Consider the following 15,174-nt stretch of genomic DNA (forward strand, 5'->3'; position numbering starts at 1 on the left):
AAGCGGGATTAGGCCGGGGCCTCGGCCCACACCATAGTAAAGCGCCACCAGGCATTCGCCCCTTCAAAGCCCTTTTCGGGGTTTGGTTACTTTATTTCTAAAGTTGTTTGTATTTCTAAAGTGGCCATTGAGGCCACTGCAAGCGGTGACTGCGCCCCCAGGCCAGCGGGAGGGGACGGCCTAGGAGGGGGAGACATGCCCGGGGACCCGATGACCATACCATTTTCTCGAGGCCCCTAGTTCCTGCGCCCTGGCTCCCGCTGGCCACAAATCTCTGGGCTAGGTTCACCCCAGAACTCTGGGGCTTCAAACTCACCATGCTGGCAGGAAGGGAGAATGGGGCTCTTTTTTTGGGAGGGGGGTTGAACAGCAGTCATCCCCAGCACCCAGCTTCCAATGTATCCCCTAACCTCTGGGTCCATTCAAGCCAGCAGAAGTCCCACCCCCAATATAGTTAGAGTCCTGTGTGTGTGTGTGAGTCTGTGTGTGTGTGTGTGTGTGTGTGTGTGTGTGTGTGTGTGAGAGAGAGAGAGAGAGAGAGAGAGAGAGAGAGAAGAGAGAGAAATCATCTCCAGCATTTATTAAAGAAAGTTCCAGAGGCCCCTTTCTTAGGGGCCCCTCCCCAATACAGCTCAGAATTAATAATTCGGGTTCTTCTCATATTAACCTTGAGGAAGAGTTTAGACTGGGTCTACCTGCTTTATCTGCTTCCTCTCTCGGACACACACACCTTGGCATTTGGTATCTGACCTACGGTTCCCACTCCCTGGGGTGGGGGCTTTTAGGATGAGTGTGAGACTGAGACATTCGAAAGGGGAGGAAAACAGCTGGGAAGGGAGTTCGGGAAGGGCTGTGAACAAGGGAACTCCCCGGAGAGGTGACTGGCGGTGCTTGGCTAGATCTGGAAGTTTTATATGTGGGCAATGGGGATAGAGGCGCTTCTGTGGTCCTCGATTAAAGCTCCCTAGTTCCAGCAGGTTTCTCAGGACTGTTCCTCACCACTGCCAATCCCCAGTGATTGCTTTGTAAACTAACTTCAATCTGCCACCGTGTTCCCTGCAGCCCAGAAGGATCTCATGCAGATGTCTAGAATAAGTTGTAGGGAAATGGAAGCTTGAACCCCAGATCCACAAGTTCCACACAAAGCATCCACACCAATCACCCAGGCACACCCCACGTATACCCACACTTTTCTCTCCACCCGAATGAACTCCTCTCCTCTTTCTGCCACCACCTCAGGACCACAGCTTTGAATCTGCAGCTGTCTGGTTAGGTTCATTCCCTCACCACCTGTCACCCATTCTGGAAGTCAGGACTACGGGAGAAGATTTCATGCAAAGATTTCAGGACATGCTAGGGTCCCACAGAAAGGACCCCAGAAAACTTGAGGCTGAAATGCAAAAAAAAAATTTTCCAAGCTACTTTTTCAGCCAGGCGCCCCTCCTCTTTCTGTGTCCGGTCCCTAGGCCTCTTTGATCTCCGGAGCTTTCGTCCTCAGACAAAGAAAGCTGCGTAGGCTGGGAGAGGCTTGGAGCCCTGTGACCGGCGGGTCGCTCCTCCCTCCCTTCTCCCTCCACCCCACTGCACTGAACTTCCAGGCCCTGACGGTGACTTGTGAGGTCAGGATGGGGGCTGTCCGCCAGCTTCAGCCCCTGCCCCAAACACATCCCTCTTGTTCTCTTGCACACGAACAGAATCCACACAGACGCCCCGGGAGAGCCCAGGAGAGGGGAGGCGGGGACACAGGGATCCAGGTTGCAGCTCCTGCAATCACACACGCTGGCACTGCGATGGCTCAGCCTGTCTGTCCCACGCGTTGATTTTCTGGCTCAACTACTAGGCTCAGAGCACCAGGAAGACAGGGGCCTCCACCGTGTCCCGTACAGACCAGGACACAGACCAAACACACCACCTGACACAGAGTTGGCGCTCGGTACCATTTTTTAATAGAACGAATAAAGAAATTCAACCCAGAGGAACATTTGATTTCTTCCTCCTTCCTCCCCTCTAACAGAAAAAGGCCCCTTCCAGTACCCCTGAGATGGGTGGGTGGGTGCTGTCGTCTGGAAATTAAAGAAGCCCAGGCCAGACCTGGGAGAAGTCCTAGCCTCATGACCGGCTTCTCATCCTGGATTTCTGATCTGGGGATCTGCAGTTCCCTCCATAGTACAAGGTCACCCAGCAAATGTGAAGTTTTGAATGAAGTGTGGTTTCTTGAAACGCAGAGATTCTTTTTTAACCCTCCAGCAAAATTATGCCCCATCTTAAACTTATGCGCATGGCTGGGTTTCCTGGGTTTAATAGGATTCTCAGAGGGGTCCAGGATCCCCCACAAAGGAGAAGAATGTTTGTGTCAGTCCAAATAATTCTGTTTATTTGTGGGAAGAAAGTGAGTCAGAAAGACTGAGAGAGAGACTTAACCAAGATTCCACTGTTAGTGAGTTGGAGGACAGGCTGGAGACCAGAACCCTTGATTCTGGGGTTCCCTAGGAGGAACTTATCCAGAATCCTTCCAGCCTTGGAAGTCTGGGGGTTCTCAAGGGAGAAAGAAGAACCTAGGTGAAGGGAACTGAAGTCCGGGCAGGAGTGTAGGGGAAGCGCGCAGGGAACCAGACCCCCAGAATAGTCCAGGCTTTGCACCCTTAATCCAAATCACCCTCCAGCCTGAGTTTGAAGCCTAAGGACCCAAACTGTGAACCTGGAGGTTAGAAGGCGACGTGAACACCCGATGGGCCTATTTCTTTAGCGATGCGCGGAATAATAGCTCTCCATCACCCTGATACTCGTTCACCCTTATTCTGGCCTAGCCAGGAGCGCCGGGCGGTCCCTCACCCGGGGTCCCCGATCTGAGAGCTCTGGAGCCCGGGCCCCCTCCGCAGGCCGACGCGCTCCGCTCGCCTCTAATTAAGCGGCGGGATGGCCGGGAGTCGTCGGGCCGCGCTGTAATATGATGAACTGCCTTTGTGCCGGTGTCACCGAAAAGCGCTTCTGATAAGGGGAAGCCGCCGGAGGATCAAAAGCGCGACAGTGGCCCGCCCGCCTCCCGCCGCCCGGCTTGGCGCGCTCCTCTCCCTCTCCGCTCTTGCGCGCTCTCCGCCCGATGCTCGCCCAGGCCTCTCCCGCGCTCCGGGACTCCGCGTCTCTTTGTCTTTCTTGCTGCGGATCCCCGGCTCCCTCGGGGGCCCCTTGTCCTGTTTCCCAGAGTCTCTTCTGCCCGCGCCAGCTCTGCGTTTGCTGCTTTGGTGCGCGAGCGCTCTGGTCATCGCCTCCCTGGTGGACTTCTTCATCCCACCTGTCCCCTGCTCTCTTCCATCCCCTTTCCTTGGGCAGGGAGCTTTTTTTTTTTTTTTCCCCACCCCACCCCCGTCCATCCTAATACCTTGGGCATGATCCATTTGGTGAACCAAGGCACTCTCAAGACCGTGGGCAACCAAGTGATAAAAAAGTGCGTAAAACTGCCCAGCATGCTTGGTAAAGTGCAGCCAATTTATAGGCACAAACCTATCCAGGTGCTCCCTCGCCATATCACCTTCATTGAAGGCCAGGCACCAGCGCTCAAGATGCCCAGAGAATATCCTGGGCTTGAAGGCCAGGCCCGGGCACAAGCAATATCTCCCTTCTCATCTCCCCAAGCTGCCTCACCTCAAGCTTTGTCTCTCCCGGGGGACTAGATCGCCAAGTGCATTCCAGTTCTCTTTGGCAAACCACCCCCCCGGCCCCCCCCCCCCGGCCCCGTTGCTGCACTCCTTCCTTTGGCCCCCGCCTCCCCTTTGCCCTCGACCCCTTCTCTTCCTCCTCAAGCCTCCCTTTGCTCTCTTCTATTCTTACCCCCACTCCCCAATCTCAGCTCTCTCTTTAGCCCCTGACTCTCCATCCCTGCTTCAACCCCCACCCTCCCTCCTTTCCCCATTCTGTTTGAAGTTTGGGAAAGATCTATCTGCTAATGGCGAAGTTCCCCCTTTAGGTCACCGTTCTGCCTTGATTCGATTTGGGAAGGCCAGTTTCCCCCCTCCGCCTGCCCGACCCCAGCCGGGGCCAAATGCACCAGAGCAGGTCAGAAAGCGATGACCCCATTTCCACCTTTTCCTCTTTCAGCCAGAGTTGGGGGAAGGGGGAAAGAGGAGGGAAAGGAGGACACAGCCAAAAAGTGAGGGAGGGGATCCCGACTTTCTAGTCCCCCATCCCTGTCGTCCCCAACTGTGTTTCCTAATTACCTCATTAGTCGGCAGAGGGAGAGGGAGAAGAGCTATTTTTCTGGAATTCTTGGAATGTTGCCCCCCTTAGTCATGGCCTTCGAGGCCCCAAAGTCCCCAGAGGAAAATCCCTTTGGGGGTTTCTCTTCTGTGTTCTTAAAGGCAGAAAGTGAAGCTTTTCCTCACCAGGCACAGTTTCTGCATTCAATGGAGTTCGGTGAGCCTTCAGAGCCAGGGGTCCTGAGTAGTTCATGTTTCTATCCGTATGTGCCCATTACTGAATAAAGTCTCATCAACTTTGCTGATAATGGTCAGTAGCCCCTCTAAAGACCCCCCACTTAAGTGGAAAGCTTATTTGCTCACCCTTCTCTTTATATAAGTAAAAATATGGTTCTATATACAATAATATTTATATGGAATATAGTGTGTGACAACTCTCATTTTTGGGAAAGATTTTTGAAAGCCCCCAATAATCACCTTATTGCTTTCAGGCTACTGTTATATGTGCTTTTAAATCCTTCCATGTAAATTCCACTGAAAAATTTGGAAAGCTGGGAAGGGGGGAGGGGGGCTGATGGGGATGGGGGGTAGGTTAATCCGGGTTTAACGCTGCGATGCAGTCTTAGGACCGGGGTTAGCCTGATTGCGTTATCTCTTTCCAACATTTGAGATGCCCATATTTCACCCAGCCAAATAGCTCGGAGAGCAGCGCAGATGGCTGCCTGGTCGTGCCTCGGGAAAACATGTTATTAATATCTAAATAACTTCCCAATACTGTCTGGTAAATCTCCCCTCCACCATTCCAAATGATGAATTCGTTTGAAGTCTTCTCCCAGTCTCTCCTTTTCAATCTCTCTCTCTTCTCTCTTCTTCTTAGCCAGGCTTATTCAAACGGGTAAATATCTAATTCCCTTACTGGCTATGCCATGCATGCGTGTCTTTTTTTTTTTTTTTTTTAATAGGACAAATGCTTCTAAACAGCCTGTGCCTAGCGGTGCTTGCCCTCAAGTAGATGCAAAATCCATAGCCCTCCCAGCGGGTAACCTCACCCTACTTAGAAATGTGGCGTTTGGGGACCTAGAGCTGGGAAAACTCAAGGAGGCTGCCCAGTATCACCCTGGCATCCCATCGGGCGGGAACTCCTCTCCAGGTTCCCTTAGAAGCCCCCCAAAGCCCTCCTTTCCCTCAACACTCGGTTCTTCTGAGGCTCCATATCCCCCAGACCCCCCCCCCTCCATCTCCGACGGCTTCCCCGCTCTCTGGGGCGGATAATTACCCGCCGCTCTCCTGTTCTCCCTTGTTTAAAGTTTGTTTTCTAAATGTCTTCTATTAGATTATGCTCGTTCATTCCCCCTCCAACCTTATCTCCTTCTGTCTCTTCTCTCCTTGCCCGTCACACTCGATTTAGGCACGAGTTTATCTGGCAAACAGTTTGCCGACTTTGTTTATTTACCGCGTGCGAGCGCCAGTGTTTGCCTTTGTAATAGTTATCTCCTTGTTGTTCTTCGTTAGTCTCAGTCCCTCCTCCCCTCTTTCTCTCCACCGGCTGTTGGGGGGGGGGGTGTTGGATAGAGGGAAGAAAGGGGAAGTTGTGTCAGCCTGGTGTGGGCTCACCCCCTTGCCAGGAGCCCCCTCCGCTGCTGGGCTGTTCCGCCTTCTACACTCCCTATCTACTCAGCCGGTCCCCCCCCTCCCCACTTCTAGGCTGGAGGAGCCTGGGCGCCCCCCCTTCCCACCCTCCCTCTGGTCTCTAGGAATATCCTCCACCCGGTGCAGCCTAAAGCTGGGGAATTGCTTGACACCCTCCTGGCTTCCTCCGAGCCCCCATTATGCGAAGCTGATCCCACTCTGAACAGCCTCAAATCCCGCCTGGACTCTGTTTGATTAGATTGCCAACCCGGGGTAATCCTTTGATTTGGTGGAGTGTCAATTACCTTTCTCTAAACACACATTTACAGAGGAGGGAACTTATTGGTTTAAATCAATGCAGATTGTTTCTTGATAAATGGACTAGCTGGGTCCCCTCTCTCTTTCCTCTCCCTCTGCCACCGGCCCCTCTCCTCTTCACTCCTTTCCTCTCCCGCTGCCCCCCTCCTCCCCTCTTTCCCCTTCTCGCCTCTCCCGGTGAACAATGTCCCTTCCAGGTGTGAAGCCGAAAAAATGGTGTGGGCTAAGGGGAGCTGTGCCCCCCCCCTTCCCCTATTCATTCGCTCCCCCGGAGCCTAATTAAATTTGGCAGGTTCTTGTATACACAATCAAAACAGCTTCCTCCAGTGTAGCAAACGACCGAAAACCGCATTAGCAGCTATCGCCTCTGCCAAATTAAATTGTTTTCCACCTCCTTTTACAAGTGTCTAAAACCGACACTTCGGGCTCTCCCCTCCTTTCCCATCCTTCTCCGTCACTTCCCACTCTACACCTGTAAGTTCGCTGCAGTAAAAAATAAACGAAGGGGAAAAATGTGAAGGAAAAGATCATATACACAACATATTAGCCCCCATCAGTTTTTCAGACAGGAGAAAGTAAATCCTTTGAGGGATTTTTTTTTACACTATCCAGGTATACATACGCATATTTATATATGCACGACACACACGTTTTTTTCTTCCTTCATTTTATTTGCGTAACTTTCCCCCTTATTTCATAGTAATGGTAACCCTGCTGGGCTTTTTAATCCTATGAACTGAAATGATATATTGCTCCGAGTTTGATCTGGACAGTTCCAGCCTAAGTTTGTGCATTGTTAGAAGTTAGGCTTGGAAATTATTGTTGATAAATATTACTAATGTTATTTATGTTATTTCATGTCCCCTGCCCTCCCCCCACTCAGGAATGGTTTGATGCTTTGCAAACCCCTATGAGATTTCCCACAAAAGTCTCCCTGGACTCAGGCTGGGAAAATCTTTTTCTTTTTGAGTCTTCCCTCAAATCCTCTCCCAGTTGGATCTCTAGCCTGTCTCTCCCCTGATCCTGACAGGAGGAGCAGGAGTCCAAGTTGGTGAGCACAGGAAACTGTCCATTTCCCTATAGATGAGCAGAGCATGACCTCAGCCCCTACCGGCAGTGGTCTGAGAAGTCTCACAACCAACAATCCTAATAACTCAGTCTTAACAAGGATAAGAGCAAAAAAAAAAAAATATGAACAGCCTCATGAATATCAGCCCAAGGGGAGCAGGAGTGAGCTGTTCAGAGATGAAAGTGCACAGAAATAAAAGCTCAATTTAATCTGCTTTAAAACCCTTCAACTTAACGTTTGTGCTTCAAACTCTGAGAGTGAGGACTGATTGCGGATAAATAGTTTCTTACCATGCCTGGAAGCTATTACACCCCTCTCCAACACAGTTTCCCATTCAGCAGCCCCAGTTTTCATTACCAGCTCTAATAAGTCTTAACATTATTAAATGCCAAGCGGACGATAGGGGAAAACGGACTCAGGGAGGGATCTCTCTTTAGCGCTTAAAGAGGAGAACTCTTAAATCCCTTCTTCGGTGGCTCCCTGCCATGAGAGGGGCAACCCCCAGAGAAAGCATTTGTCAAGAGCAAGAAGCCAAAACCAAGTTTTTGAGTGTACATCCTCTCTCCAGGTTCTTCCCACCTCAGGAGGTTATCTCTGCCTCTCCCCCACTGGACCAACTTGTGAGGGAGGGAGATTGAATGCTCTTTTCACCTTTAACTTGGCCCTGGAGTGGATGTCTGGGGCATGGGAGAGAAATCCCAGCTGGGAGGTTTCACCACAATATCTTCTTATCAACTGACCACGTACCCACTGACTGGCACTACTTGGAGGGCAGATCCCATCCGTCCATGCACAGAAGACAGCCCTCCTGTCCCTATGCTGCCACCTACAACTGCACTAAGATCGTTGCCCTTACGCAGAGCATGGTCCCGTCAGGCGTCCACTTTATAAGCCCATCCATGGGTGGGCACATAGAGACCCAAGCAGTGATGCAGACTTCAAGCACACAGCCCATCGTGCCCCCACGTTCACTCAGAAATGAGGGGCTTCCTGGCTACAGGGTCCCCGTGCTTTCATCTCAGTTCAGTTCTGCAACTTCTCTAAAAACCCCTGAGCTCCTCTTTTAAGCAGTGGAGACTTGGAGATTTTCTGGTTCTCTTCTGGGGGAAACCTCTCTCCAGCGAATCTATCTGGTAGCTGACTGAGGTTGACAGACTGGCATCCAGAAACTCCAGAATTACCCTGATTCAAAGTAACACTCTCCACACACACACACACACACACACACACACACACACACACACACACACGCCCAAGCCACACCATCTATCTTTCCATTTTTATTTTCTACTGGCATCCAGAAACTCCAGAATTACCCTGATTCAAAGTAACACTCTACACACACACACACAAGCCCAAGCCACACCATCTATCTTTCTATTTTTATTTTCTTTCTGAGAAGAAATGCTTCTTGGCTGCTCCCTCCTACACTGAATTGGACAAAGCCTACAACAACGCACTCACCTCAACTCTCCAACAAAAACTAGCTCTCCAGTTTCCTTTCAGTTACTTCTCAGAAGCTGAGAGACATTTGAAATGCTGGATTGACAAAAAGATGACGAAAGCCTGCAGTACCCTGCCCCCAAAGGGAGTCCCTCACAAAGTCCCTTGCCAATACAAACTGAAACAGATCTGGGTCTCCCTACAGGGGTCCGAGGGCCTCTGCCCAGCCAGAGGCTACGAGGCTGCTAAGGGTGGGAGACCGCAGCCCGGGGCTGCCCCCGCACTGCAGGGTGCCAAGCACTGTGGCCTCTATTCTTCCCGGCCCCCTTTTGTTCTGGGCAGTCTCCTCTTCAGGGGTCTGAAAGTCAAGCGGCATCCCTTTCCCCAGCTTGGGGCTGCTGTTGTCAGGGGCTGTCCCTGCCCACTTTTGAGGGGCGGGGAGCACGTAGGGCCTTTCTGGGAGTTGTCTTTGGAAGCGGGCTTTGTCTGTGAAGTTCATCTTCAAGGTTGAGAGAGACTGCTCAACACTAGAGAAGGACTTGAGTTAGAAACTGCAAAGGCCGGCAGGGAAGAGAGGCACCCAAGAGAAGTCGTGAGAAGGAAAAAACCAGGAATCTACCCTGCCCTGACATGCACATTTTCAGGTTGGGGGCATGCCTGCACTTTCCCCAAAGCTTAGATCCTGGGACCACTGTCGTTGCCCTCCTGAATGGTGTCAATGTGGAGGCCCTGTTCCAACTCTGGCCACGGTGGCCCTTCTGTTTCTATTCCTCTCAACACCTCCTCTTAAAAGTCTCGGGGGAAAAAAAAAAAAAAGACCTTCCAGGGTCATTGCCTTCTGCTATTTGCAGGCCTTGCGAGGACACGCTCTTTCCCTAACTGGGCTGCCCTAAGAGAAAGCTCAAGGGATGCCCCAACTTAGCGTAGAGAGGCACCCAGACTCCAGGCATGCAGCAGTCCCTCCCTCAGTGTGAAGAGGAGACCCTAACACCCTAATCTTCCCCCCCCCCAGAAGATCCTTCATTTAGACGCACGGGGTGGGGGGGACTTGCCCTTCATTCCCACCCCCTTGGGCACACCGAATAGGAAATAAGCTGGATAGTGCACCTTTTTGCTCTCCCTCCCTCCCCCTGCACAGTCTAGGCTGGGCTCGGAGAACTCAGCCACCAAGGCAGTGGGGGCCTCGCTAATTTTTATTGATTGCCGCGTTCAGTCAACTGTCAGTCGGGTGTTTCAAGGGACCGTTTAGAGAGCGTGTGAGGATCTGGTTAACAAATTCATTTAGGGAGCCGCAGGCCGACTCCTCCTTCTTCGCCCTCCGCCCCCCACCCCTGCCCAAGTTTCCTATAAATAATAGATAGACACGAAGACCAGAAGCCAAAACACCAGCCTGGGAGGACGCGTGCGTGCGCTGGAGTCCTCCCTAGAACCGGTCAGGTACCTGGTATCTTAACCTGTAACGGGGCTCCGCAGGTACACAGGGATGGCCTAAGCCCCGACTCTGTTGCCAACCTAGAAGCACTCTCGGCAGACCCAGTCTGAGCCACTTTTGGCTGTTTGGGAGCAGCCGACTCTCCTGTCAGCCTTCAGATCGAGCTTCTAGATAGACTGCAGGGCAGCGATACCCCGCCAAGGCACCAGTTTGTGGGAAAATGCTCTCAGGCACTGCAAGCCTCGAGAGACCCTACCTTTGTCGCCCAGGATGCCGTCAATGCTGTGCTTGGCTTTCTTCTCCCCATCGTCCTCCTTCTTGTCAGCCTCATCGTCCTCCTCTTTCTTCCCGAACTTGATTCTGAGCACGCGGCTAATCGAACTCACTAAACCTCAGAAATTCAAAGGCAAAAGAGCGAGTATAAGTTGTTGGGGCAGGAGATTGGGGGGGGTGGTGGTGGTGGTGGTGGTGGTCAAAAAGTCCATTTCTCCCTTGCACAGGGCCCTGGGACTCCTTCCTGCTGCAAAACAACAATAAAACCTATACAGCTTTTAATATTTATACCTATTCTGCAGCATTGCAGTTTGGTAGACCTGGCACACACCTGACAGGCAGCAAACTCGTACAGGCACCCACTGAATGCACCCCGACCAGTCTAAAACACACTGTCTCCCACTATCACATACACCCAGACACTCACACACACAACTCCCAGTAACCATAGCCAGGCTGAGGTTGCTATCCCAAACTCAGGTGTTTGTCCGATCCTTACCCACCTGAACATACATGTGTGATACATACATACAGCATGGCTCAGGGATCTCCAGACTAGGACAGGGCTGTCACATCTCTGAGAAAGTTCTAGACACTATATCTTTAATCCTTATCACTGGACCTTACAGGATAACTTTTTGCTCCTTCCTTCCTTCCTTCCTTCCTTCCTTCCTTCCTTCCTTCCTTCCTTCCTTCCTTCCTTCCTTCCTTCCTTCCTTCCTTCCTTCCTTCCTTCCTTCCTTCCTTCCTTCCTTCCTTCCTTCCTTCCTTCCTTCCTTCCTTCCTTCCCTTTCTTCCTACTCTCTAACTTTTTTTCTTTCCATTTTCGGCTTTGGATTCTCTCCTGGACCCTGACTCCCCACGAGTTTCTGCTTTTTCTCTAGTCAACTTTTCTTAAGGTCCCTGGCCTTTGCCTCCCACCTGCAGCCCTACGGGGATCCAGGGAGCTGCAGGCAGGCAGCCGGGTCTGCGTGGTTGCCTTCTCACCTGAGGGCACGGTGCTACGGTCGCAATGCCCGTCCTTCAGCAGCCGGTCTCGGATCTCCCAGCTGAACATGCCCGGGTTTTCTCTCTTATACTCCTCGATCTTCTTCTCCACATCCGGAGTGGCCACCTGCTTCAGAGGTGGAGGTGGAAGAGCAGGGGTAGAAAACGGGGTGGGGAGGGAGATACTTTTAATACCAACCTCGTAGTAGTTGCTGGCCCAGCTGGAGTGATGGATGGGTCCTTATACCTTCCCATCACTCTTTCAAAGAAGGACTTGATCCTTAAAATTCAAAATCTTCCTGGCTTCCCGGAAAGCCAAAAGGGGAAGGGGAGTGATAAATAACATAGAGAGACCCTCCTTAGACACCCTGCCCAAACCCCATCATTATTTCAGGTAAGGATGAGAGAGGATTTCTCTTGGTCTGGGATAGTGATGAGATATTAGTGTATTGCTCAGGAATGAACTCACTGGCCCAAAGTCCTGGGCAACTTGGACATCATCAATTATGTCCATCTCTGAGCAATTTAAATTGTATTAGGAATCCAGAGATGAGGAGTCTTTCCATAGAACACATACATACATGGAGTTACTGAATGACATGACATAGTAAGGGGGTAGGACTCCCACTGTGGGGAGGCTATTTGCAGGCTCTCAGGCAAAGACACTCACTCTGGGCTTGCTGCCTCCGATGGCCCCTGGGCGGATAGACCCCGTCTCCTGGTATCGGCAGAGAATCTTGGAGACGCAACCATGGGAGACCCGAAGCTGGCGGGAGATGACGCAGGGCCGGATACCATGGTGGGCCATCTCCACGATCTTGTGGCGGATGTGATTAGGCAGGGGTCGTCCGTTGATGAAAACCCCCCCTAGCTGGTTGACTCTGCCTTGGCCCAGTGGGGTGGACACTAGAGAAGGAAGAAACTGTGGGTGAGAGGGCATGGAGATGGTGGCAACCCCGATTCTAGCTTTGTTTGAACCCGGAGACTGCTGACAAGTAGAGGTTGGAGTTCCCCAAGTTTAGAGAGGTCAGAGAGAAAGTGTGACACAGCTGGAGGAATGGAAAGAGGAGACCAGGACAAGAGGTTTTATACCCCTTGTTTTGCCACACTGTGTGTATTGGGGACAGAACCCTTCTAAGAAAGCAAGCAAGAAAGTTAGAAGTGAGAAAGCAAAGGGTGAGGGTATTGGTCTTAGGGACCAAAGGTCCCCAGGATGCTATGTGGGGCACAGGCTGGGTGAAAAGATGTGGCCTATCCAGCAGGGCCCATGAGAGAAATGGTGAAGATGGCTCCATATTATGGGACTAGAAGCACTGGTTTGATTACTAGTAGGTGCAGCCTTGGCTTAGTAGGGAAATACATGGATACATGGGAAATTCAACAGTTAAGGCAGGGCTCTGGAAGGACAGGGGACCCTAATGCCTGGGTCGCAGTCTCTTGAGGGGGCACCCAGCTGTGCCCAGATCAATTGCCCTTGCTCCCAACTCCTACCCAAGTTTTTATTTCGTTTTGGGATGGTTTGGGGGACCTGCTCCATTGTTGGCACGCTCTTAAATAAAGTACCCGCTTAGCTGAGAAATGAGAGAAATGAGATGCTTGGTCTTCTACCAAGAGGCTGAGAGGGTTGCTGGCAGATGGCTGAATCCCGGACAGGGGTGGCACTGGGAACCTTGAAGACAGGCACCCCTGGGGGTGTGCTGGGGAGGAGGAGAAAGCCTAGGAAGACTTAATGCAAAGTCTACACAATTTCCTCACAGAAGCTTGGGGGGACACCGGTGCACTAATCCATCCTCGATCTCCCCAATTTGGGGACTGGGCGGCTACGGAGATCTGGCAGATTAGAACAATTTCACAGCCCGGGAGTGGAGGGAGCAGACAGTATAATTGCAAGGGAGGAGGCGAGAGAAGGCTCAGGAGGCTGAGCGGTTTCTACCACCTCTCCCCTCTCTCTCCCTGTCCACCCCCCACCTCTCTTTGTAAAAGTGGGTGTCTGCAGCCACTGTCGGATTTAATCAGAAATCGTGCGTGGCCAAGTCGGAGTCACTCGGTCTCCTCGGCGGGATATGCCATTAGCGCTGGAGGGCTCTCGAGCGCCCAACTTTATATTCAAGAGCCTCTTTAGCGACCGGCACTCGGCTCTTCTCAGTATTCTCCCTCATGTTGGGCAAATATTGTTCTAATCCACGGCCGCTGTCTCACTTGCATTCGCTCCAGCGCGGTGCCACGGCAAATCCCCGGGCTTCTGCGCTCTCCCGCCTGCGTGGCTGTTCGCGCGCACTTGAACACGGAGCCGCTCTTCTTGCCTCTAATTCGGGGGGACCCGTGCTGGTCTTGCTGCCAGAGGGACCACCTCCCCCCACCCCAATCCGGAGCTGCCACTACCCGCCCGCCCGCCAGTCCATCCATCCCCAGACTCCTTCCGTTTGCTCACACACGACTAGAGGCTCATACAATAACAAGAAGAGTAATTTAAAAAATCATATATATATATATATATATATATATATATATATATATATATATTTAAACAATAAAAAAACCTCTAGGGCTATGGCATGACACCTTGGACTTTCTATCCCCAAGAGCATCAGGGTGACAGCCCTGGTGACAGTTCTAAGATCTTTCCCTACGTTTGCAAAGAAAACAAAATCCAAACGCACGACAAGAGTTTGGGGTGGCGGCTTTCCGGCCTTTTCTGCACAACCGGGAATGGAGTCGGCCGTGGGGGTGACTGGAGAGGTAGGAAGGATCCATGACAAAATTAACACCGTTCCCCTTCTCTTCGGGATAACTAGGGCCTCCCCCGAGGTCTGGAAGGTTCTTCTCCAGGGAGATTTCCAGAGTTGGGAAGCGCCTCCAACTCTCAAGTAAAAAGTTTAAGGGAGAAAATTAAAAAAACCGTTTCTATTTCGAATTCGTTTGCAGACCCGAAGAGTGTGAGTTTCTGAGCGAGGTCTCGTTGGAGGAGGAGAACCCCGATATTAGCCTTCCCTGGTTTAGCTCTTGTCAGCCTCGCCCGCGGTTTGGCACTTCGAAATAAAAGGGGTTTTTGCAGGAACCATGCCCCGGGTTGTAAAAAAAGGAACCGGAGTAGTTAGTCCGGAGGAGCCTTCGAAAAGTTGACAGGCTAGAGAAAGAAGGCAGGCGGTCGGGTGGAGAAAAAGAAAAGTATGTAAAAACAAACAAACAAACAAACAAACAAAAACAAGGAAAGGATGGAAATTCACTGGCACCCGAAAGGAACGATTTCTCGGGTGCGGGATGTCTCAACGGGCCAAAGTCGCATGCCCGAGCTGGACAGCTGCACCCGCACAAAACAGACCCCCCAAAATAAAAAAAAAAAACTAAAACTAAACCTCAACCCGACAAGGGTCGATGCGCCCTAACTTCCCCGGCGCGGTGCGTCGCGGTGTCCGCACTTGGCCCTGCGCGCAAAGGGGACCCCGGATAGCTTTCCAAAGACGCGCGCCGCGGCCACCCCTTGGAGACCCGCTCCGGGGAACCTTGGGGTTCCAGACTCCCCGGGGCACGCTTACCTTCCAGGGGGAAGCCTGTGCGAGGGTAGTTCTGCCCCGGAGCCGGCCGCATCATCCTGGGGACCGTGCCTGGAAGCGCCGCCATGCCTGCGCCGCGCGCGCCTGGGGACCGATCCGCACTCGGCCCGGAGCGCTCGCGTCGGCTCCCTGCACCCCCGCTGCGAACTCTTTCTTTTTTTTTCCTCCCCCCACCGCTTCTTCTGCTTCTTCTTCTTCTTTTTTTTTTTAACCTCTTCCTCCTCCCCTCCACACTTTCGTCCCCTACCCCACCTCCCCCCCCACCCCGCCTGCTGT

General features: G+C 52.0%; 1 protein-coding gene across 2 annotated transcripts in view; it reads right to left on the minus strand.

Annotated features, from left to right (window-relative positions):
• The window catches only part of PAX7 (paired box 7), a 114,376-nt gene extending 99,411 nt beyond the window's left edge, over positions 1-14,965 (minus strand). The window contains exons 1-4 of one of the 2 annotated variants that reach the window (XM_049772043.1): positions 14,881-14,965; positions 12,015-12,250; positions 11,345-11,474; positions 10,341-10,469 (exon numbers count right to left, since the gene is read on the minus strand). In XM_049772043.1, the coding sequence (XP_049628000.1) occupies positions 10,341-10,469; positions 11,345-11,474; positions 12,015-12,250; positions 14,881-14,965 (580 nt within the window). Of the gene's footprint in view, positions 1-10,340; positions 10,476-11,344; positions 11,475-12,014; positions 12,251-14,880 lie in introns of both variants that reach the window. The other variant, XM_049772042.1, reaches the window with a different exon arrangement.
• Between the last annotated feature and the right edge of the window lie 209 nt (positions 14,966-15,174).

The sequence above is a fragment of the Suncus etruscus genome, chromosome 4 (genome assembly GCF_024139225.1).
Source record: "Suncus etruscus isolate mSunEtr1 chromosome 4, mSunEtr1.pri.cur, whole genome shotgun sequence".
In the NCBI taxonomy this organism is placed as follows: domain Eukaryota; kingdom Metazoa; phylum Chordata; class Mammalia; order Eulipotyphla; family Soricidae; genus Suncus; species Suncus etruscus.